The sequence below is a fragment of the Polyodon spathula genome, chromosome 9 (assembly GCF_017654505.1).
Source record: "Polyodon spathula isolate WHYD16114869_AA chromosome 9, ASM1765450v1, whole genome shotgun sequence".
NCBI lineage: Eukaryota > Metazoa > Chordata > Actinopteri > Acipenseriformes > Polyodontidae > Polyodon > Polyodon spathula.
Window position 1 is genome coordinate 41,175,792 of NC_054542.1, and position 25,299 is coordinate 41,201,090.

The following is a 25,299-nucleotide window of genomic DNA, read 5'->3' on the forward strand; positions in this document are numbered from 1 at the left end:
AGTGCCCATAGCATCCCACTCAATTTTCTCAATCAAAAAACTGTTTGCGTACAACAATCGTCTCACCAGACAAGAAGTCATGTTTCAGAGCACCCTGCCTAATAATGGAGGCGGGGGAGGAAGGAAAACTAAAACAAACTTCTAGTTGAAATGTTTGTTATTAATTGAAGTGCCTTTTTGTATTCTGAAATTCGGCACTATTGAGCGTTTAATAGTTATGGGTGAAGGAAAAGTCCAAATAAGGGTAAGGGGAATTAGGGGTTCTAGAATACTGTTGGGTTTGGGTGGAGTGGGGGTTCTAGAACACTGTTGGGGTTGGGGTTGGGGGAGTGGGGGTCTAAAACACTGTTGGGTTTGGGGGAGTGGGGGTTCTAGAACATGGTTGGGGTTAGGGGTTCTAGAACACTGTCAACACTGCATTTTAGTATTAGTAAGGCCTGGAAGGGTTTAGAAATACTAAAAGAAACAGAAATTCAACGGCAAACGTTTCGACTAGAAGTCTTTTTCATAGTCTCACTTATTTGCTGACTGGCTGAACATTTCTAAACAGTGTTTATCCAGCAATACAATTACTGTATGTGAGAAACTGCCACTGAGTAACAAGTTTCCGCAGCAAAGAAGAGCTCACCCTTGATCAAATATAATGACAACCTTGTGCTGCTGCTGTGGAACACTGAGCGAGTCAGTCATATACTGACAGTATGACATTTAGATAACTCGGGAATATTCAAAATAACAGATGCGAACAGCAATGTATAGCCCTTATCTATCAACATGTTGCTGTGTACTTGCTCTACAGTGAAAAAATGAGTTAAAAGGTCTTTCATTATTGACCACAGCTTTATTCTATACCCCAAACACAAGCTCACCCCTAAACCTTAAAAAAGTCCTGGTTTGTAACATACAACACTCGTTAATTACGAACACAATCGCATTCATAGTTCCAGAATATATTTTTCATATAGGCTACTATACTAAATGAAAAGTATGAAAAATTATAGAAAACACTTGTAATAATACAATAGACATGGTTATAGCGTGTAGTTAAAAGTGGCCACAAATTGGACAGGGAAAGTGCAGTGGCTGTGCAGCAGTCACACGCACACACACACTTCATTATATTGCACGATGCAGGATTTAACATATAAAACGTTGGGGGAAAAATAATAATAATCTATGCTACAGTGCAAACTGCACCTTCAAAACCAACCAGCCTACAGCTATGGCCAAAAGTTTTGCATCACCTAAAACTTTAGGATTGAGCATCAATTTATTTATTTTTTTATATACAAACATAATTTATTTCTTAAATTTACGTAAGCAAACACAACTATACAATTATATCACACAAATCTACCGCAAGCTTGTAAGGCATTTCATGTTAGATTTCAAAATGTCACATTTTTCAATTGTCAGTTTTTCGTGAAGTATTTGGAAAATACAATTGGGTTTGTAATTCAATGTTAACGTAACATTATTTAGCACGTTTCATTCGAGTTTATGAAGCAAATTTAGTTAATCATATTGGGTGATGCAAAACTTTTGGCCATGGCTGTAAATTGTTATCGCTTTAATGAAACTATCCCTTTCCAAAGCCAAGAAACTCCTGTTTGAGAACCAGTTAGACTGGAGAACGAGTGGGTGAAGGGTGCCTTGTCTTGGTTCTAACTTGTTTCACCTCGTATGTATTTCTCATTGAGTCAAAGATCACCACTGCGATTTCGGTACACTACACAGCAAAATGGAGAGAGTGGCAGATATCCTCAGTTCCCCTCTTCAGATAGTCGCCTCAGCCTTGATTTTTGGAGCGGTGTTTTTGTTAATTTTCGAAATTCTCAGGATCAAATTTCCGCGGTACAGAAAACCGCCTGGTCCCACGCCTTTGCCTTTCATCGGAAACTCGCTGCTGCTAGCCCGGGAGCCGATTAAAACATTTGCGCAGGTAACGTATAAACACTATATAAATATCTCTCTAGCATAATCGAAGATTACATATGAGACCTTGCATTTGTGTGTGTGTGTGTGTGTATATATATATATATATATATATATATATATATATATATATATATATATATATATATATATATATATATATATATATATTATCACAAAGGATCAACTAAAGATTTAATTAATTAAAAAAAAAAAAAAAAAAAAGTTTAACACGGTCAAAGTACAACAGTGTAAAGAGCAGACAAAGTATGGTAAACATTGTAAAAAATACAGTGCCGGTTAATTGTTAATTACAAAGACCGTGTGCCTAAAGGTTTAATGCCATTATCAGTAACATATACAGTGTATTACAGGTACATTTAATTGGATACCTTATAAATGCATACAATTGTTAAGCATATTTCTTATGAAACTATACATATATGTTCCTTAATTGTATATTCTGGTTAAATGCATAACACGTAAGGCACACTGGATATGCAATTATCAGGAATCTACTGCATGCGCATTTTCATAAGAAATGTGCTTCACTTATTTAAAGTTAACAAGACTATACAGTGTTAGAATACATTGCACTTGCATAATTCTTAACCCTTTAAATGAACCTAACACATTGGCACATCATGGCTAAGTTGTAACATCACTGGCACAAAAACAACCTAGAAAACAGTACTGACAAGTTACATCTCTTCAGCAAAGTAAAATTCATCTACACTCACTGGGGAGGTGACATATAATTCACATTGAAATCAGCAAGTGGGCCTTTTCGGCTTACGGCTTTGTTTACATTCACTAAAGGTAGTTTTGGCAGGAGACACAAGCTTTCCCCACGTTGTATCCCTCTCTGAACTAATCGGATGTAACATGAGGTAAGCTTATTCTATACCATGCGTCCTTCAGTTAAGTTGTCTAACTGAACCAATTTAGCCTGGCTGTGGTCCTGTGCTAGTTTGACTCAGGAGTTCCATTATTGCCTTGTGTCATGACAGGGCAGTGCCTTTATCACATCAATATATGACACATTGCTGTGTGCTCTACAGCTAGCATTCTTTTTAAATTGCTTTTTTAATTTTTATTTGCAGATGCGGGAGAAGTACGGTGACATCAGCCTTGTCTACATTGGCCGAACACCCACGGTGGTCCTCAGCGGATTCAGGGTGATCAACGAGGCGCTCGTGCACGCTGGTGTGGCGTTTGCGGGGCGACCCACTATTCCTGTGTTTGACTGGATCATTCACGGACTGGGTAAAAACCAGAAATAGATTTAATTTTTTTATTTACTGTAGCAGTTCAGAATTCGTGTTCAAGCAGTATTGCAAGAGCCGATTATTCAATTATTTGAATCAAACTCTCCTCCAGGCACAAGCAGCATGAAGCCTGCTGCACTTAGGGGCCGCCTTTTTGTATCACATTACCAGTTTGGTTACGTAGCTCAGTAGATGCTCCCATTATGGTAGTGGCTCAATGTTGAATGTTAATTATTTCTAAACCATACAACTTTAATTATAAAAATATTAAATTAAAAAAAATCTAGATGGTTAACGTTCAGGTTGTTTCTTTCACATAATATACGAGCGGCAGTGCATTCATAATTAAGCTTAATTTGTCACAATGACTTTTTCTTCCTGTTATTTAGTAACGAAGCAATAAATATAAAAAGTGCAGGATTGTGGCTGTCAATAATGATCAGTAATGGTGCTGGCGACCTTGCATATTCAGCCAGTTTATTTTGCAAACAACGATGTACACAGCTACAGAAGTGTGTGCCTTTACATTAAAATGCCGATCATTTCTTTTAACAAAGTCAAAATAGTCAATAATATAGTTTTTTTTTCTTTTAATATACACCATACAATTGATACTGGTCTGTATTGAAAAAAATATTAATAAGAAACATCTGCTACAAATCAAGGATTACTGTATATCCGGTAGCTCTTCTATTCTGAGTGCAGGCTGTCCTTCCATTGTCTTTAACCCTCTGTCTGATTTGTATGAAATAGGAAGAGCATAATCAATGTTGCAAGATACACAATGTTTACTTTCAACTCTTCCCATCATGCTATCCACTTCCTAAGTGCATTCCGGTATTTGCATCATACGTTTAGGTTTGTTGTTGATCCTTCCCAACAAGCAATTTGCCACGTCTTTTCAGTCACTTACTGTATGTGAACACGCAAAAGGCGCCTTAAACCGCAAACGTGAACCGGATTGCAGACCTAAATATGCAGCGGCCCTGAGCCAGCCCAGTACTGTGAACGGGGTCTAAGCTACCGCTGCACAACCAAACTCTGAAAATAAAAACAGTTTAAGTGAAAATTATCTCCAGTTCATTTTATTGTTTTCTTGAGATCAGACTATTTGCAGTCCATATTTATACATTCAAGACCTGTGTTACACTGAGTTAGTGATCGTTTTGAGTTTTCAGAAATCTTCAGTTAAATGCCATTGTGGACATCGGGGCAGCTCGAGTCTGAAAGCCAGTGGGATTTCAGAATAAGTTCTCTTCATTGCTATGCTGGGGATTGGTTTGTCTGGAGTTCAGTTTTCTCAGTTGTGGCTGGGGACAGGTTTCAGAAAGCTGGGCGAGATCAAAGCCCTTTTCATACTCACACTTGTGCTGGCTTTGTTTACCTACTGTGCTTGTTTTCTTCATGGGGACGCGGGATTACAAACAGGCATTTGTGCTTGGACAATTACTTTTTTACTGGGCTTAAACGAGCACCTTGATACAAAAGGCTCAATTGTTTTTTTCATCTGGGTTAAACGAGCACCTCGATACAAAAAGCTCAAAGGAGGGTTCATTTTTCTTCCTCCTTCACAGTTTGGTGGTTGAGTGAGGTATTTACACAGACAGACACTGACTGTTTGCTATTTAATTCTGATCTCTGTTCAATTGTGGATTTTCTTTTGGCTAAAGATGGATTCTGAACTTGAACTCAGACTGGATGTCATTGTGCATAAGGGACTCAAAGCAATTATTAATGTACCTGTATTTTGTATTTGCTGGCTGAATTAAGTCCTTCATATATGTGGGGCTTTGAAGATACCTCATGCAGATATTTAAATACTAAAAGGAACATAATAAAAGTAACTTTAGAAAGGCTTCTTAGTCGAAACATCTGTTATTGAGTTTATTCTGTTTCTTTCAGCATTTCAAGATCAGGGGTGTCTAAAGTTGGTTTAAAATGAACCAAATAAACCTCCATCCAGACCTTATTGTAGTTCATTCTCTCATTTTACCTGTTAACCCTGGAGTGAGCTGGCCCTCCAGGACCATGATCGGACACCCTTGTTCTAGATATAGCTCCTCTCCTGACAGGCATAGTGACGGCTCCCTATGGCGTGTCCTGGAAGCAGCAGAGACGGTTTTCCCTCGCGACCCTCCGCAATTTCGGCTTGGGGAAGAAATCTCTGGAAGAGCGCGTTTCCGAAGAGGCGCTGTTCCTGGTGCAAGAATTGGAGATGCAAGGAGGTGGGTTCTTTCAGTATTTAACAGTGTGTCCCATCCCTTATAAAAGTTTACCACTGTATTTTTGAAGTTTTACCATGCTAGAAAGCAAGGTTATCCTATGTCCCCTAACAAAGCTAGTCCAGAGTTATTGGACTCCTATTGCGTAGTAGTTTCACCCATTCCAGGTTTTTGTACAAGCTTGATTAGCTGCAGTGTATAGGTAACATGCTCAGGTGTGTCCTCTTAAACACGTAGTAAAACCAGGAATTCATCAAACTGCTGTGCAACGTAAGTCTTATTTCCAACCCCCCCAGGGAAGCCTGTCAACACCCACTTCACCATCAACAACGCTGTGTCCAACATCATTTGCTCGGTGGTGTTCGGGAGCCGGTTCAAGTACGACGACGAGGATTTCAGGCACCTGCTTGACATCATAAATAGGAACTTTCAGCTTGTGGGCTCTTTGACTGCACAGGTCTTCAACCTCGCGCCGTTCATCAAGCACCTCCCTGGACCACACCAGCAGATCCGCAGGAACTCAAACGAGGTCATGGCATTCATCGGGAAATTGTACCGGGAGCACAAAGAGACCTTCGATCCGGAAAACCTCCGGGATTTCCTTGACGCTTATATCCTGGAGATGGACAAGGTGAGCGGGCCCCCCAGCACCTTGCCCCAAGTGTTGCATGCATAGTGTTCCACGTTTTCGGTTTTTATCTTTAAAAATTTTCCGGGAATTTTTCAGAGTTTATCTGACATATATTAAAATAGGGAAACAGGTAAAATAATCTCAGTGTACACACTTTACATGAAGTGTAACAGTGCTGGTTTCTGATTAGGTTTAATATTCCTCTGATAAAGCACAATCAGTGCAAGTCGAAGCCACATTTTCTCAAGTTAACTGGTACATTGCGAACGTTTGGGCAATCTGTGCTGACGAAAACAAAACAGTATCAACAGAAGATATGAACATAACATCAGCACAAAACAACCAGTTTCATTAGCCGTGAAATTACAAAAATAAAATAAAATTGACAAAACTGGGTGGTGCAAGCGAACTAAAGCATTACCATTTCTGTCAAATATGTATGATTAAGATTGTGGGCGTTAGGCAGTGTTTTAGCTGATGGACACAGTACTGTCACCAGTACACACCTCTGCAATAAACAGTGGCTGTCCAGCAAAGTACAGAGCTCTGACAAACTCATTAACACAGTCATTCTGTGCTCTCTTTTTATTAAAGCGTAAAAGCTGTATAAATGGCTTGCTTGTCTCTCAGTTCACTTTATTGTTTTAGTTTACTATGTCACTTACTTTGCAGTATGTTCTTTTACTGTCAGTGTGAACATGTACCTCAATGCAGCAGTATTTGCAGCGCTATGCGTCCTCTGCCTCACCTGACTCACTTCTGCCATTTTTTCTGTCGTTACTACGCCCAGCAATTACCACAATCAGACTCTGACTGGCCTAGATAATCAGGTGATAATATGTTTGTGAAGTGACGGAGAACCACAGTTGAATATTATTTGATCCTCTGACGTCTAAACATCTGCTGTATCCTAGGATACAATGTCGGAGTCAAAATAAAACAGCATTTGAATCAAAATATTGTTTATTTCCTAGAAAATAGTATTGGGATAATATTGAATAATAGACAAAAATTGGGTATAAATCAGTAAAAACAGTTAAAAAAAAAAAAAATCCTGTAATTTTTTGGTAAAGTTCGGAATAAAACTGGTAACGCGGAACACTATGCATGCAGTACATCAGGGATGGACATAAGACTGTTGCATAGCAGTTTGATCCACTCCTGGTTTTACTATGAGTTTAATAAGACAACTGAGCTTGTTACCTACACACTGTGGCTAATCAAGCTTGTAGTAAAACTTGGACTGAGTGAAACTGCTATGCAATAGGAGTCTTACTTTCATCCCTGCCTACCACTGCTAGGGGTCTGTCCAAGTTTTGTAAATTCGGGGCAGGAAATAACTCCTATTGCATAGCAGTTTCACCCATTCCAGGTTTTATTATGAGCTTGATTAGTTACAGTGTGTAGATAACAAGCTCAGGTGTGTCTTATTAGACTCCTAGTAAACTGCTGGATGGATCTAACTGCTATGCAAGGTGAGTCTTAATGCCATCCTTGAAATTCAGTGGCAAACATTTCGACCAGAAGTCTTTTGCATTAAAACTGGTTCTCTGTTGTAAAGATGAGAGAAGGACAGCATTTCTGGTTTTGAAATCAGAATGCTAATGAATCAACTTATTGAATACCTAGTAACGAGTAACAGCACACCCCTAGTCAAAACTGAGTTTTGTTTTTTTGGGGTTTTTTTCACAGCAAAAGTCAGATCCCGAGTCGACGTTCTTCGAAGAGAATCTCTTCATGACCATTGCAGATTTGTTCCTGGCGGGGACTGACACGACCGCCACAACGCTAAAGTGGGGGCTGCTCTACATGTCTCAGTATCCAGAGGTGCAAGGTACAAACGTCAATTCAATTCCATTTTACTTGCTTTATTGCTGTATTTAAAGCACTGGCGTGTAGCTTCATCTTGCAAATGTACAAAACATACAAGCTGTGCACATCCATCTTTTTTTGTTTGTTTTTATACATTTTAAGTTGAATAATAATGTTTTTCCTTCGTTTTTAAAAGTCTCATACAGTAAAAGCACAGCAGAGTGTAATAAAGCACAGTGACAGCATGGTAAAGCATAGGTAAGCAATGTAAAGCCCAGAGAGATATGGTAATGTATTTAAAAAATACCTAGTATAATGGTGGAAAAAGCATGGGGAACCTGCAAATGACTGTGCAGATGTACTATGGTATACTTTCATAAGTGGCATTGAGCTTTCTTTTATTATTTACTGTTCTACAAACTGTAGGAAAGCACAGCAAAGGACTTTCCACGAATGGGGACAAATCACATGGACGAAAGCATGCTGTAGTTTAGTGAACCGTGGTTAGAAGTGACATGGAAAAGCATAGTAAACTGAACCTTGCAAATTTAATTGGGGTAAATTGTTGTAAGGGTTTTTTTTTTTACCACTCCTTACAGAGAGGTGCCACCAGGAGATAGTGCGTGAGGTTGGGTATGACCGGCCACCGTCCTTAAACGACAAGGACAGGCTGCCATACGTGGAGGCCACAATCCGCGAGATCCAGCGAGTGGGAAACATTGCCCCCATGGGCATGCCCAGACAAGTGACAAAAGATACAAAGCTCCGTGGATACACCCTGCCAAAGGTAAGATGCTTGAGGCACTGTGACTGAACTGCTCCCTCCCTAAGTAAGAGAAAGGGTGCTACCTCCAGTTCAGGACAGGCCTGCACCACAGAGACTGAACTGCCTTTATTACTTTACCACCAATTTTCTCCCTAATTTAGAATGTCCAATTACATTCCCTCCAATGCCCAAGCCAGTTGGTTCTTTACACCCAGGAGCTCCACAGAGGATGCAAGCTACCAGACCTTGCAATAAAGGCCAGCCCTGCAGGTGTCCACCCGATCTAACCAGGTGCCCTTAGGGGCCGCCTTCGCACAACAAGGAGAGAGTCCTTCCCGAAACCGCAGGGAGCACCAGAGCCAGCCAGATGAGACACACTGGAGCCCCCACTCCCCTGATTGTATGACTCACCTGTGCCTTTACCACAGACCCCCAGATCACTGTGATTTTAATCAATAGATTTTTTTCTGCCGCAGGGGACCCAGGTATTTTGCAACCTGTCCTCCGTGCTGAGTGACAAGGACTACTGGAAGTTCCCTGATCAGTTTAACCCTGAGAACTTCCTGGATGACCAGGGCCATCTCTGCAAGCGTGAGAGCTTCATACCCTTTGGCACAGGTATCCATCACCCTCACCCCCACTCTACAGATGTTGGATTCTGTTATTTCCCTAAATTTTAGGATTAAACCCATTCCAACTTGAACATTTTTTTCTGTAACCAATTAAAAAGGCCCCCATTACTTTATGATGTGCTAAAACATTACAATTTTACAAGTTTCTTTTAATGGTTCTTTATGTTCAAAACTCAAAATCACAGAAACCAGGACCAGAAGACATTCATTTGGAAATTAGGTGGAGACAGACTTAGGATAGAGGGTAGACAACTGTAACAGGACAGCAAAACGGCCCAAGCTGGTTACCGGCAGGAAAGAGACCCAGAGACAGAAAGCTGCAGTTTAAGTGCAAGTGCACACATTTATTAACAAATACACAAAACAAACAGAGCACTAGGGCCAAAATAAACTGTTTAAACTAAAGAATAACTACATGCAGGCTGGGCATTAGCTTGCACTACTACGTTACAAACCAGTACAAAGAATCACAGCATAAACACTCAACCCAAAATCCTCCTTCAAAGAAAGGATTTTGCTCCTTTCTTTATATATCTGGCCACTCCTCAGTTAGCACTCAACTACCTAATTGGGGAATGGCCATACCTGTGATTGCTGATAGGGAGAGATTTAACCTCATCCCTGCCAGCCTTCCATTCCCACACACACACTATTTACTTCTTCACAGAGAGGGGTGAGGGTAAGGAATTGTCTCCTCTCCTGTTCCTCTGCAGTGTTTCTCAGTCGTGTTTCTGCTTGTTCCAGGGTTACGTGTGTGTCCAGGGGAGCAACTGGCTCGCTTGGAACTCTTTGTCTACTTTAGCGTTCTGCTGCAGCGGCTGGAGTTTATCTGGCCTGATGGTGCTGGCACCCCCGATCTAGCTGGCTCGTTTGGTCTGGTCCGAACCCCCTTACCATTCCAGCTGATCTGTCAGAGCCGGGACAGGGCGGGCCAAGCCAAGTGAAACACTTTGGGGTTGGACAGGTGGTACTACTCATCAGAATGCAGATTAATGTGTAAATCAAGGGTGGGGAAACTCATCTTTCTGGAGGGAATATATATATAATTATACAAAAATAAGTTTGAAAATGAAAGTCTGCTGGTGTTTCAAAAGGAATACATGTGTTTTGGTTGAAAATGTTAAGTTACAGTGTGTACCCTGCAGTGCAATGACTGTAGCTGCGGTACTGCCACTGCTTTTACTAAAACTAAAATCAGAACGTTGCCCTCTGCTAGAGCTTGTGGAGTGAATCGGGGGTCACTGAGCAAAAGGACATTCCAATGTTTCGTAAAAAAATAAAAATACAAATAAAAGGACATGGCTACAGGTTACAGCATATCAGCATCTTCAAGGCAAATTCCTTATCATGAATCTCACTATTGTATGGATCTAACCAAAGTAAACTGATAATGTAGCTCTAAAGTTTCCCACTTTTAGAAACTGTATCAAATTAAAGTGTTTCTCTTCTAAATTAGTGTCATTTCAGCAAATAAGTGTTTGTGTACCTATAGTTCAACTGTAAGCAGTGAGAATTATAATAACCGTTTATTTTGGATAACAAAATAGAGATTCCGTGCAGTTAAACTGTTCTATACAGTAGGCCTACAGTGTAGAGTTTGAGACCATTCCTTTCACTGTAGTCGTTTCTCTAACATGGGCAATGGGGATAAAATAGATTATCTCCCAAGTTTTAGTAAGACCGGGAAAGACATTTAGGAATGTCAGGGAAAAGAGAGTAAATACTGTACAGCACGTCCCTCTCCTTCTTCACATAATAACTGCTTCCATTGTTAAGATGAACAAGGTTAAAATAGGATGTTTATCGTTTCTCTGTCCCGTTTGTAACGTCTTTCCTCGGTTGGTTTCCAAGGGTAAGAACCATCCGGAATGATTCATGTTGTTTGGCTCTGTTACTGCCTTGACAATTCTGGTGTTACTCTCACATTATCACTATTACCACCTAGACCAAAACATCCTCCCCCTGACATACTTCTTCAGCAAATGCTTTCAAAAGCGAGGATGGCATGAATGAAAGCATACTTGCCAAGTCTCCTAGTTTCCACTGTCTGATATCATTTAAGGCAGTTTTGTTTTAATTTAATATTACTGTGCACCTGCTACAGTATTGTAGCTTTATAAAGAAAACAAAGTTGGTCTCAGTAATGCTAAGTTATGTATTTTTTATCTGACCCAATATATATATATATGTTTTCACAATGGTTTTTATTTTCAGTATGTTTCTAACAGTGTATGGTAACCAGAGAGCCCATGTCTCAAAAGAAAGTGGCTAAACGAAGCCTTTCAATATATATTACTTCAGCCATTAAACATGTATATAGCAAGTGCTAAAAGTACGGTAATCCAAACTTGGGTAACATTGAAATTAGAAAGGTAATTTAACGTTATGGTGAATATAAAGACATATGAAATGTTAATCACAACCACGCAGTGACTATAAGAAAAGGCAAGATACGTGGAGTTGGAAAGGAGTTTGTTTTAACTCTGGACTGCAGTTCAATTTAAAACATCTACTGTTGACTTTCTGTGAATGGATGAAGTAACGGCAACATTTGCACTGACCATTAAAAGTACAACCAGGTATCCTTGTTTTGAATTAATTACAGGTTATTGAATAAACAAAGTAACTTGAATTCGATTCATCTGATGTCAGTACTTGATGGCTCGTTGTAATTAGTAATGTTAAACTATTGTAATGTTGGAAGGTATTTTCTATTTTGGCCAGGTTACAATATTTAAACTAAGATTATGTTATACATATTATTTGTTAGAATTAAACACATGTAGAATATTTAGGTTGCTATATGATAGGTGTTATTTTATTCTGAATACACTACAGCAAAAATTATTATTTGGTGGTTGGAAGAGATTCGTGCTGTGACATTGCTGCTTATTGAGTTCTGTATGTAATTCAGTAAACAAAAGAAAAAACTTGTGCCTAAGGAAATAGGGTACAGAGCGAAGAAATCTCGTCTTGGAGATTGTTTGAACACTTTGTGAACCCGGCTAAACTTTACCGGCTTACACTGTTATGCTGTCTGTTTGTGCTCACGCATTTGCCTTTTACTCTTGGTAGCGTAAGGGACCAGAGTTCGGGTAATCGAATACACAAAAAGGTTGCACTCTGTGTATTCCAATAGGAAACTATTCGAAATTCCCACCCCTAATCCTAATAATAAACACTATTAAAACAATATTCATAATACAAAATAATAGCAATCTAATATGGAGCGTTGTCGCTTGTGTGGCCTCTCCCATGTGCCAATCTTGCTGAGTGCTGGAAAGATTGTGAATGGCATTTTTGACCTGAACACATCAGATCCCAAATCAAAAAGTTAGACAGTTTGATTGCGTATCTGGGTATCCATCGGGACATCTTACTGTGAGACTGGATATCATGTAAACGAAATGTTGAATTCACAACAAATAAAGCTGCTGTTTTATCTGAAAGTCTGGGAAACGGACGCCAAACAAGGCAAAATGTTATGTTTTTTTCCTTCTGTCATAATGAAGCCTCCACTCAAAATGTTCATCTTCATTTTTTTCATAAATACATTCTTTATGATTTACTGATTCCAGAGCTTTCCTTTTGGCTTACTGGTTGCTTAGTTGGTGGCCAAACTGTGCTCTCTACCGGCCCCGGGCTACCGGGTCATGGTTAATGTTGAACGCTGCCATGGTGTGGTTATCCCATACGAACAGAGCCATGCTTTCTAGTTTATTCCAGGTTTTAATTAACTCCTATTTTTGAAAGAAGTAAAAACATCTGTTAATTTTACAAAACTAGAACCTAACAACTTAACAAAATGTTTTACTTCATAGTATCCAAAAATAGTTATGTATATGGAAACAAATCTGTAAGAAAATTTAAAGTTAAAACTTTGTCAGTGTTTGTCTGCTTGACTCATGTTTTGCCTTTTAATCTTGATTGAGTGTTTTTAATTACAGATTGATTTACTGTTCCTTTATCACAGTTAAAGTCCCCCATGTATTTAAATTTTGTTTCTGTAAAACTGAGACAAACATGCATGTTTTGAGAGAAGGTGGTGAGTTAATATGTTTTGTGTTGAAATCAGCCTTATCTGGATACCACGCAGACTGCTAAGAACTGACCACCCCAGTCCCACCCTCCAGCCTCCGGGCTTGTGAAACACACACTTAGGGGAGCTCAGGACTGGGAGGATGTTTCCTGCTCTGAAAGCTGGCTTCACTGGAGTGTTTTGTTCTTCTGAACCAAACTATATTAGTTTTTTAAGATTACATATTTACCTGTAACTTCTACGGGGTTTACGCAGTGCCGTTATGTTATTTACATACATAATGTAAACAACTAAAGGCCAAACAACTGAGCATAAAATCCATCATCAAAGCTTTTTTTTTTTTTTTTTTTTAACTGCTGTCTATCACTTATATAAAGAACTTGTATCTGTACATCTGGCTGCCCAGCCCATCTTTTTGTCATGATTTAACTTAATCACATTAACACAGGAAAAGTACAGTACATTAGTAAATGTGATTCAGATCTTCTTCCCGTTGCTTGCTTATTTTGTAACATAGTTAGACATAGCTCTATAAAAAGCTAAACCACTCTTCAACAAATTCTGGGACAGTGAGACATATGTTCAAAGCATTTACTGCAGCATTTCTTAATTAACCCCTATTTTTTTTAAAGCAGTAAAACTAGAAGCAAACAACTAAGTTATATATTTGAAGCCCTCTTAAACACTCTGTGTGTTTTGTTTTTAGATGGTTTTAAATGTTTCACATGGGAATTTGTCCAAATGCTGCAAAAACAAAACAATACCCCTAAAATAGCTTTCTGTCCACAATGAAATCAACCTTCTAATCCACTAAACACTCAACAAGCTGCTACTTAAACAATGGGCAATACAGCAGAAAACAAAAGTACATCAAAGAATGTCATATTGATTGATTGAACCCTGAGAGATCAATGTCAAGTTTCACCCCTAAAAATACAGTACTGTGTTCCGCTGGCCTTCTATACTAACAGCAGCTTCCTGAAACCTTCGTTCTGATTGCTGCATCTAGCCTAGTCTGTCTCAGATTACTTTATAGAAGAAAAAAGCATTCTTGCTCTGAAATCTGAAGAATTCAGAAGAGTTAAGAATGTGATTAATAATAGCCATTACACACATTTACTGTCACCCACACCTGTGATGTCCAGAAAGGGAATTTGAATATTGGTGGAAGAGCTGATCTGCTTGACATGAACTGGATGTTGTAAACAAATTGCTAAAATTGTTCAGGATAATGTTATAATATACTCTGCATTAACCTACAGTTATGTTAAAATTATTTTATATTCCTTTTTCTAGTATAACAGTAGAAGAAATTATTTGTAAGGCCTGTATAACCCTGTGTTTTCAGATTGGGGTCATGCTAACCAGAAAACATCTGTGCAATGAGCTAAGCTCGGCCAGACCATGGGTCGCTGGTGCACGGTGAGCCGAGGACACCCTGGCCGACCTAAGCCCCCGCTGTTAAATTTGTAAAGGCACTGGATCACCCAGGTTGACTATCAGCTGGGATCCGACGTGGTCTCTAACCGCTCGATCCATTTTTAAGCATTTAAGAAACCCGAAAGGAGTACTAATACTGCTCTGATTTGTTAAAACTTCAAACCCAAATGGGTTTGTGTGATTTGCAGTTGTCTGGACATATTGTAAGCCAGTGCACGAACAATCCAGTTATAGACATCTGTGTCCTCCTTAGATGTCCCCCGTCAGTTTAAGAGTGTGCTCACAGCATAAAAGAAGTATGTGGAATCTGACAGTGCTAATAATCACAGTGAAAGGAAGTCTCAGTTTTTACACTTCACAATGCAGTGCAACTGTTGCAAATGGTTTTCCCATGTTCATTTCACACCAGATATGTGTGTTAGTCCCTTCAATAAGTAAGAAATTGCATCCAAGCTACATTTAACTGGCAACATAAACAGGACAAAAATTTAATTTTTCTTTGACTGCTTTAATAAAAAAATAAAAAAGTAGTACTTTGATATTATCATTTGATCTATTCATTTAACAGGCTTGTGTCCAAAACGAATCACGTGTCTGCACTGTTCCTTAATTTTATAGCACACTACAGTTTCAAGGACAACACTTGTTTCGTACAGTTCCTCCCATAGTCTTGTGGTTCCCATGACAACAGCATGGTCTACTAATTGGAAGCCTGCATTTTCACCTTCTTTTTTGTGCAATAGTCCTTCAGTGTGAACTTTTTAAAATATAACAAACAAAACATATACAACAGCCTTCAATTTACTGAAGGAGTATGCAGACCCAATGAATTCATTCATGTTCTCTTTTTATTGGCTTCAAGCTTACTGAAGAGCAGAAAGCAGAACAAAAGAGCTGCTTATGAAGGATCAAAGGCCTAGCTCTGTACAAGGCTGTTGCCATGACAGCGCTGGTAGCTGAGGTCTGAACTGTGGAAATTGTCACAGTTTAAAGCTTGTTACAATTGTAAGAAACCCTTGCCAGCAATACTTTATGTGAAAACTTAAAATGTAGACATACTAGCCACATTTAAATATACATCTATTAAAATATCTATTAAATATATAGCTTGCTTTCACAGCCAAGAAACAGAGCTGACTCCAAACTATGGGTGTATCGATTAAACGTGTATCAATGAATCATAATACTTTCTTTACTTGATATATCGTATTGTAATAGAGATATGTACCTTTTTTTATTATGATACAAGAACAAAAGCACAACACCACAGCTCACTGTCATTCACCAAATGGATCTTAATTGAAGACTAAGTGATTTATATTTGGCATGAATATGTACACTCCTTCACAGTACATTTTTGTCTTTTGCCATTTATTAACAGTTTGAAGACATATCTTTTACTGCGGCTGCACCTTTAAAGTAGAACACCTGAACACCTTTAAAGTAGTGGGTTCGCCTCTCGATCACTGTGCTAGTGCCTGGTCATGGGATAAATGAGCTTACTCCGTGCCACACGTTAGCACAAGCTCGGCTACATCACCAGGAAAATAGAAAGGGGCGACGTTGCAAGTGACTGCATTGCTGGCTTTGCGTTTACAGAAAACGGGTCACAGGCTTTTCCATTTAAAAAAATGGTAAAAACAGGGCGACAATAAAACTGATCTCATTCTGTATACAGTTTAGTATATAATTAAGTGATTAGTCTCTTAACTTCTTTATTACTCACCCAACACTAAGAGCTCCATTCTGTCCTCATTCTGTCCCATTATGTCATCAGAAGTAACCACCTTGCAGTAGTACACCCCACTGTCCCCCCACTGAAGCTCTCCGATTCGGAGATCGGCATCTGGAATAGAAAACCAATCACATATTACACAGTGGTTAGATTTCATCTTCTAAACACTGTCTGTTCTGCAGTCTCACCCATGATCTCTCTGCGAAGCTCCCTACCAGCATGTCAACAGGCACGTAACAGTAGGCGAAGACCACTAGAACTCACTTCACTTTGCTCCCAGCAGACTGACGTGGATCCCTACCAACCTGCCTTACCAACCTTAGGGCCAACAGAATCCAGCTTGTGGCCTATAATTGGTGGGGGTGAATGAAGGGTTATCTGGTTTTGCTGGCACTGCAACGCCTTTTGTGATGGCCCCAAACTCCTGTAATGTCTTAGAATGTCTAAGCAGGGACATTTATAAGTAAAATACTGATATTTAAAATCTTGGTAATTTCTTGCATCCTGATTGGCTGATGACACTCCAATCCCGTATGCTTAAGAGTACAACCATTTTTCTGGCTGACACCCCATTCCCATATACGAATTATAGTACTTTAAGATATTCTTACATCAGTATAAGGAAGGCTTTTTTCTTTTTCTTTTAATTCCAATCTAATGTTATGCGTGTACCAACAACACTATTTACAGAACAGGAAATGGATTTCACAATAGGGAATGCTTCCAGCTGTGGAATGCATCTACCACACGCACCTTATCTCACACAACTCCTTGCAGCCGGTTAACAAACATAAAGCCGGTCCCCTTCACAATGTACTTTTATAGGATATCCTTAACACAACCTAGCTCTATCCACCCACTTCCAAGCCCTTGCAAATCAAAAGCACAGACTGAAAGGGCTAAAGTCAGCAGCTCTAAAGAAGTCTAACGACGTTAACTCCTCAGCATAGATCTTTCAAACTGTAGTTATGCTGCAATAGTATCAGTTTCTTAGGACAAACCAGACTTTTCTATAGAAAATTCCAGTGGGGGTGTCCTGATTATCTGAATAGGAAATACAATTAAAACCCATAATCCCAAAGGAAATAGCAAAGCAACTAAGCTAATTTTCATTTTAATTGGAATTGCAGATTAACGATAAATAAAAATTTGAGACGTACAGTGGTATGACCCGAACCTTATTTATTTAATAACTGACCTTAAATTATTGTGTTGGTTTATCAGAGCTTATCACAATGTGTAAAGTTTATTTACCATAACCACCATTAGTCTTTTTTGTATGCTGACAACATTCAATATTAAAGTTGAATTGTATTTGACAGAGACATTAAGAAAGATGTCACAGAAGTCTAGATGTTTATTTTGAGTATTACAGTATTATAAGTGAAAATTGACATGTTGCTAGCAGACCAAAGCTGACATGTTGAAGATTCCAGGCTGTATAGTACTGCAGGGCTGCTATGTATGGTTCATAAATTACATTCTGTCTCCTTGGGCAGAAAAAGAAAACACAAGAGAAATTAATCCTAATAAGCAAACAAAGGACATGTAAATCTGTATATAAACAGAATTGTAGTTTTAATACAGATAGAACATTACGACAACTGATTACATCATTTTCTAAGGCTGTATCAAAGGCAAGAGAGAAATGGAGGTTGTGTATTTTTACAATTTGATATACATTTTTATATATTCATACATGTTTGCATATACTATATGCTTTTGTGGTGTATATGAACGGGTAATTAATAACACCAGGCCAGACACATTTTTGCAGCTGGGGATCTGATTGTACATTACAGTTTTCTGTCCCACCCCCCACACAGCAACTCAGATTTTTACTGTAACAGTCACCCCCTGCTGTGTATAATCAGAAAACTGGATTCTTGGTACTTCGTCAAGGCAGACAGACACACCTAAAATGTCAAACTGTGTGAGGCAAAAAACTACACAAATAAGTTTAAAATGTTTCATTGCAGCGAATGAAAACCCTGAGCACATGCAGTCAAAATGTCCTTGTGTGCTTGGTCCCCATCACACAGGTCAGTGCAGTCCAAGCAGTTTTACAAGACTTGGTTTCCCTATACTGACTTATTTTCATACATACATAAACATGAAGAAAATGTAATATTGCCATTTCTGTGGTGACTTAAATAATACAAATGTGCATCACACGGGCAAGTTTCTGATCCTGTTTCTGATCCAATGTATTCAAGGATGAGCTGGCCCCTTGCATTAGGTAACGGTTAACAGGCTGCTGTGAAATTAATTGGATACGCTCTTTAAAAGCCTTCTAAAGCCCAAAACAAGAAATATATTAGCCAAATTAACAGTCCAACTGTAGCATATGTTTCTTTTTTACTGGTAAATTGAACAAAGTTAAAGCCAGTAAAGATCCCAAACAAGAAACCGAAGACATCGCCTTTTAATTTAGGGGCTGGTAAGCAGTCTTAAGTTTTTTCCTGTTTTAGAATCATAATTGGTGTCTCTCCTTTCAGAAGAAAGACTGTGCTAATGACGATTTGGAGTAAATAACTTTGAGAATCTCTGTCTGTTACTGCTGCACTTCTCTGTAATTTTCCATATTTAGTTTTTTAGCACAGACAGGAATTGCTTTATACTGTATGCAGGAAGCCATATCCAGCATATCCTGTTGTATCTGAGAGAGGATCGGTGAGTAAGCCATCCTGGAGATGTGACTTAAAGATGTGCAATTCAGCGTAAACTCAGGGAAGCACTCCCACTGAGAACCCACAGATGAATTAGGTGGTTTGTCAGCGTGACACAATTACTGTAAGCGGTGCTTTTTTTGCACAACGATCATGTTGTTTTTTTGTTTTTTTTTCTTTTCTTTGAAGAACTGTCCTTGTACTGCCTGGTTTTAGATAGGCAAGTCCTTTCACACATTCCTCCTGTAAACTGGAGCTCCTTCTTAATGTGTAAGAAACAACGGATTTGTGTCGGCTTTTCTTATTTATTTACCTGCTATGGGCACCACAGAAATTCCTGGTAAAAAAATAAATAAATAAACCGAAAACAAACAACAATACATTATTGCATGTTTGTACTGTACAAACTAAACTTAGCTGCTCTTGGAAATCTGTATGGGAGAACTTCTTAACTGACTTTCCCAACTGCTGGTTATTGTTACAATAACATAAAGAAAGATCTCAGAATGGTCTTACTGTTGGTAATGGTGATGTCTCTTCCCTTGTAACTCTCCCCCAGTGTGAAAGTAATTCCCTGGCGAGACGCCACAGGCCTGACTGTTCTGCTGCTGTCCATGCAATCCAGGTGGGAAGTGGAGCCCTGGTCTGGGATCTGGTGGGTGACAGAGTCTGTGAAGCTGAATGCCTCCCTGGTGCGGTCGTGGCAGTAGGACTTGTACCACCACTGCACCACGGGCTGCTGACTGGAGGAGGTGGAAAACTGACAGCGAAGAACCACGGACTGGAACAACATCGCAAACTTCTTCTGCTCAGGAACCGTCACCTGGACACCTTCAGACCACCCTATAAAAAATAATGAATAAAACACCATAATAATAACAACAACAACAACAACAACAACAATAATAATAATGTGATCCTCCTTTGAGAATGACAGATAAACCCTTGACAGTGAAATGAAAAGCAGGGTGCTGCTGTTGTGTGTTTTACATTTTTTTTTTTTTTAATTGTGTGTAGTTTGAGAGATTTTCCCCAATATTAATTAAAGTTGGAAACCACACGAACTGGACTTAAATTTACAGGTTTATTTCAGGACCTTTCAATTCAGTCACATCAATCTTCACAAGAATATATGGAGAGATGGTAACAGGGTTATTAAACTTCTTCAAAGCCACTGCTGGCACACTATACATTGCAAAGAGGTCCTTACTCAGACGCTTGCCTCGGTCTTGAACTAGCATTAACTTTACACAGTTTAGAAAAACATCCACTCAGATCAGCAAGAAACCTCACCATTGATACTCTGAGGACAATACAAAAAATTCACACATCATCAGAATGCCTTACAATACAGTTCAAAGTGCATTCTCCCAAAATGACTTTTAAGACATTTCTATATCAAAGACTGGCTTTAATGAAGCACCCTATTCTCTGGTAATGAATCACTCCTGAAATTTACTTTGCACTTGTTTATCATCAACTGCCATTCTCTGCTGCCCTGGAGATGAAAGGGTATCAAACACTTTTAAAGAAAACTAAACACACAGTGCAGTGACAGCCTAATGAACTCCTGATGGAGGGGTGCTGGCTGCTGGCTGCTAGTTGATACAAGACACTAAGCAGAGCACACATCTTCTGTTGCACAATTTAACAAGATGTGAAACTTCTGAGGGAAAAAACTCCAAAATTGAATCGAAAATGCAATCATATGCCTGGATAGCACCCTGTGCCAAACATTCAAATGACTCTTTTAAAGCGTACAGCACACCTGTAAACTCAACGGCACCATGCCAACAACCTAGCAGCGTCTTCGGGAGCGCAAGGGTTTGAGATGGACTCTCTTTAGGTCTACAGCTAAAGCTAATGATACACTATGCTAGTGACATGGAAACTGTGCTCCTTCAATGTATGGAACAGGACATTCTGGCTTTGTTTAGACCATTATTACAGATGGCAACATCTGCCTTATATTATCAACAGAGTTCACTTAAAGCAAAGCTAGCCCTGATGTGTCACTATTTTCATCCTGCCTAGCACATTGCATCTCCAGCTGAGATGAATCACATAAGGATGTGTAAGTGGACGTACTGTAGCAAAGGCTTTTCTGAATCCTGCAATTGGTTCACGCGCACAACCTTCAGTAACATTCCCTTTCTCAAGCCACTTCTTCTGCCTAGCTCTCACCACATCTTGTTTTTTTATACATCTAGCTGTTTCAAGCCCTCTTGCTGAGCTGTTTTTGCACAGCCATGAGCTGTTTTGAAAGCAAGTTGATTTGCAAATTTAATTAAAATGTGGTCAACGTTCTCCAAGGATTTACTTTTATCACCCCCTGTGCCATAACCTTTGAGTAAAGCAAACCCAGTAGCAAAAAAAACATTATACCTATAGATACACACATTTATTTTCAAATATTTGTTTGTTTCATTTCTTTACCGTTTTTTGAGGTTGAGCTTTATGTAATATGTCTGTATATAAACACATTTCTGTTCAAATATCCGTTTATTTGCAATGTTTTGGTTGTGTAGATGTTTTAGTATGACGTTCCTGAATAAAACTACGACTTATATTCAATTGTGTGTCCTTTCATTATAATATTTATGTTGTTTTTAAATACGCCGGCCAAATAGACCGATCATGGTCGTTCTAGTGTTAAAACAAAAGTTTAAACGACAAATGACATGTCTGATTTTTTTTTCTTTTTTTTTTTTAAATGCTGTATTGTACTATATCATTATGAACAAAACTTCAGATACATTTAGCACACAGCTGGTACATAACTAATAGGGAGTTTGGTTAGCATTTCTACAAGATGGGGGAGGAACCCATAAACTAAATACAAAGGTTCACAGGCTAGTAACCCTTCACAGCAGGCACGGCTCAGCTTTTTTAGGTCACTGATATAATAGTCCAAGCATTTTTTCATCTTTATAAAATGAAATCTACTGTATGACCAGCCATTGAGGTAACAAGCACATCAGGAATCACAACCAGTTGTTTTGAGGTTTAAAACACAGATCAAAGGGTTTGTGTACCTTGACTGCAGTATTTTTCTAGCCGTATATCAATAGTTTCTGATTGTTATTATCTTGTTTAAGCTTCTTTCTAAACTGAAAGACTTAAAATACCGTTCTAACCAGGTTCCTTTTTTAAAACACAAAATGTCTTTACAAACAACCAAGTCCTGGCACAAGGAGGTTGGCTTGAGACCAGAAGCCTGGTGATTCCTTCACTTGAGATTTCCACTGCTAGCTGATTGAGGCCAAAGCTGAGGATCTCTTTGTCCCTCAGTTAAATCTACATTGTTCTGCGATTGTCCCGCCCCACTGGGGTCCTGGTGGCAGTGCACCCTCTGTCTGTGGGACCCATTCAAGCGAGATGAAGGCAGTGGAGGCTCCTCCTTGCTAATGAGATTAGAAATGCAGGACTCCTTGGAGCATGACAGCTGGGTTCAGCTATTTGAAATTTAAACAAGAACTGTAGAGCTCACAAGCGTGCTCTGCTTATTACACTACAGCTTTTCAGATTTTCTTATTAGAGTTTCACACCATCCTTTTACAAAACCGACAGACTTGAAACCAGCTTTGACATCAATGACTTGTACAAAGCGTTACAATTGTTTTTTTAAAAGACTAAGCTTGATCCTGAAGCAAGTGCACACAATTTTTTAGGAAGCCTAACCCTATTGATGGCTTGAGGTACTGACAGTTACAGTAAAAGCTCTATGCAAAGTGACTGTTGCCTCTAGCAAATCAGTGACATTTACCCTTTTGACTCGACTTTTTGATACTATCCTTTCCACAAAGTATATACTGGCATTGGTATATTCGTTTACAACACCCGTAGAGATGAGAAATCTTAGCATCTGCTGCATTTCTTTTTTTTAAATAGGTCTGAAGAATCAATAGGGACACAACAATGCTTCTCTGGCACAATCACTTTTAAGTAAATATATTTTTAAAGTTAATGCTAAAAATGACAAGACAAAGTACAGTATTAAAATATTGCAATTTTAAATTTAACAAAAAAAAAAAGCAGTTAAGAGGCCTTACATTTGCGAACTTCTTACTGCTTTAAAAAACTATTTAAGCGGTTGCTTTATGGATAAAATTAAGGGTGCACTTGTTGAAGAAGAAAAAAACGTGCAAGTGTTACTGTTCGTTGTCTAGACAAAGGATGTCCCGAAATTGTTATTTAATCTTGTTAACTCCACAAGCATGTCGGTGTTTATGCTTGTTGCACCAAACCTGATTTGCCTGCGTTTCCTATTAAGCGTCTCTGTAAACTGTGTCACACGGGCTACATTTGTCAACTACAACAAGAGGAACACATTTTGTGTTGCCCGCGTGTTGCCTTGCAGTTTGACGAGGTCACAACAACGTAATGCAAACCAATCAAATGTAAATTTTTGTCAGGAGACGTAAACATCCTGCGAAGGAAGACTACGATGTAAAATTGTACTAATTCCATTATAAACAAACTAAATAAATAAATACATAAATAACGAAATAAATCAATAAACAAATCAACAAAATAAATCTATTTTTTATTTATGTATTTTTTTTTTTTTTAATTTTGTCACAAATTATCCTCCATAACGCCATACACGGCAAATTAATTTAAAATAAAACATTTTTAAAAAATACGCTACACGTATATTTTATTAATGTAGAATTGTATTCACAGATTAAATATGTTACTGTAATCGTGGACATTAATATTCTCTTATTGTTATTCACACACTATTGCGTAGCTATAGACTACATATAACTAACTGGATGGAATGCAGGAATCAGAACGCATCATTATACACTGTGTCTGGTGTTTTGGTCGCGCCTTATCATTATGTGACACTACTATCAAATTTGATTGGCTGTTATTGAAAATGTTGCCCTCTTGTTGAGCTATAGTGGTAAAATGTACACAATACTTTGAAGTAACATTGACACTGTACATTAACTTCACTGTTGTTGCGCTGTATTCACACTTTTGATACGTCTGTTTTAGTTCGTTTGCTATATTAAAACTCCGAGTTCTGTGTAAACATTGGAAAGACTTCGGCCACTGGGCGCGATAAATCATTTGAGATTACTTCTGGAATTACATAATTTAGAACAATTATTTGTTTAGAAACTGTTTTTGTTAGTGTTAAATGCCTTTATGGAAGGAAAAAAAAAACTAGCATTAGGCATATAGCGTTATGTAATTATGGGCATATATAACTGATAGCATGGTTAAACACATTTTCCTCTCCCGGACCCAATGATCACTTCTAAGCAGATCGACGGATTCTGGAATGGTTTGAGTCTTTGAAAAAAAAGATTGCATTTTAAATTTGCGCGCAAAAACTACATTATTGTGGAATTAAAAATGAGGAATGACGCTTCCATTATAAAATATTTCCCCCACTTCACACAAATACAAGGCTGTGCAAAACTTAACGGATCCTTTGTCAACCTACTTCTGACTGCAGAAATGAATGCTGTTTCACGACCGCAACAGGTTATTCAAATGAATACTGACGTTATTTGCTCTTAACTATCATAATAATAACAATGCACATAATACAGTTCTACTTCAGTTTTGTTTCACCTCGTTTCGTTAAATTCCGTAAACAGTCATTAGCCTACAGTGCAAGTGTTCAAACTTTAGGCTGAATCATTATTAATCACTGAACCCCGCAAGCAAAAAACTCCAAAAGACCACCACACGCTGTTGAAAAGATGAAACAGGTGAACACAAAATAGCCACGAACATGAACTTAATCAAAACAAATACAATTACGTATAACGCAACACAAAACAACATTAGCTATATTTATACATAATACACACATAATAACAACTAAACCAAATATGTGCAATCTGTACAAGAAAACCGACGCAATAACGACCTACCTGTCAAGTATAGAAAAGCAAGCCACCAGGCGAGTAATATTCCCATTTTCCAGCCCATAACGTCCGCACTGATCAAGAATGGGAAATCATTTCCCTCGCTTAACTGTTCTCCTCTCTCCTCTCTTCTTCGGGAATAAACCAAAACTGTCAATCCAGTTTTAGAAAGGAATGCACCACTTTATCGAAGGATGGGAGCGGCGTGAGGACATGCTATATACAGTGCTATATGGAACCTTGGAATATAATTTAACTC

General features: G+C 38.6%; 2 protein-coding genes across 4 annotated transcripts in view; one reads left to right on the plus strand and one right to left on the minus strand.

The window, feature by feature from the left end:
* The window catches only part of LOC121320858 (immunoglobulin-like domain-containing receptor 2), a 40,167-nt gene extending 15,015 nt beyond the window's left edge, over nucleotides 1-25,152 (minus strand). For all 3 annotated transcript variants that reach the window (XM_041259576.1, XM_041259577.1, XM_041259575.1), the window contains exons 1-3: nucleotides 25,047-25,152; nucleotides 19,666-19,992; nucleotides 16,472-16,591 (exon numbers count right to left, since the gene is read on the minus strand). In XM_041259576.1, the coding sequence (XP_041115510.1) occupies nucleotides 16,472-16,591; nucleotides 19,666-19,992; nucleotides 25,047-25,104 (505 nt within the window). In that variant the 5' untranslated portion in view covers nucleotides 25,105-25,152. The remainder of the gene's footprint in view (nucleotides 1-16,471; nucleotides 16,592-19,665; nucleotides 19,993-25,046) is intronic.
* Nucleotides 1,618-11,455, plus strand: LOC121320859 (cytochrome P450 2B4-like). The gene is made up of 8 exons (XM_041259578.1): nucleotides 1,618-1,942; nucleotides 3,039-3,201; nucleotides 5,276-5,428; nucleotides 5,722-6,056; nucleotides 7,749-7,890; nucleotides 8,468-8,655; nucleotides 9,111-9,252; nucleotides 10,011-11,455. The coding sequence occupies exons 1-8, from the start codon at nucleotides 1,742-1,744 to the stop codon at nucleotides 10,208-10,210; spliced, it is 1,524 nt and encodes a 507-aa protein (XP_041115512.1). The 5' UTR covers nucleotides 1,618-1,741; the 3' UTR covers nucleotides 10,211-11,455.
* Nucleotides 25,153-25,299: the final 147 nt, after the last annotated feature.

Coding starts and splice junctions, on each gene's coding strand:
- LOC121320859 (XM_041259578.1), top strand. CDS start 1,742: ATGGAGAGAGTGGCAGATATCCTCAGTTCCCCTCTTCAGATAGTCGCC. Junction 7,891..8,467: donor TCAGTATCCAGAGGTGCAAG/GTACAAACGTCA, acceptor CACTCCTTACAG/AGAGGTGCCACCAGGAGATA. Junction 8,656..9,110: donor GTGGATACACCCTGCCAAAG/GTAAGATGCTTG, acceptor TTTCTGCCGCAG/GGGACCCAGGTATTTTGCAA.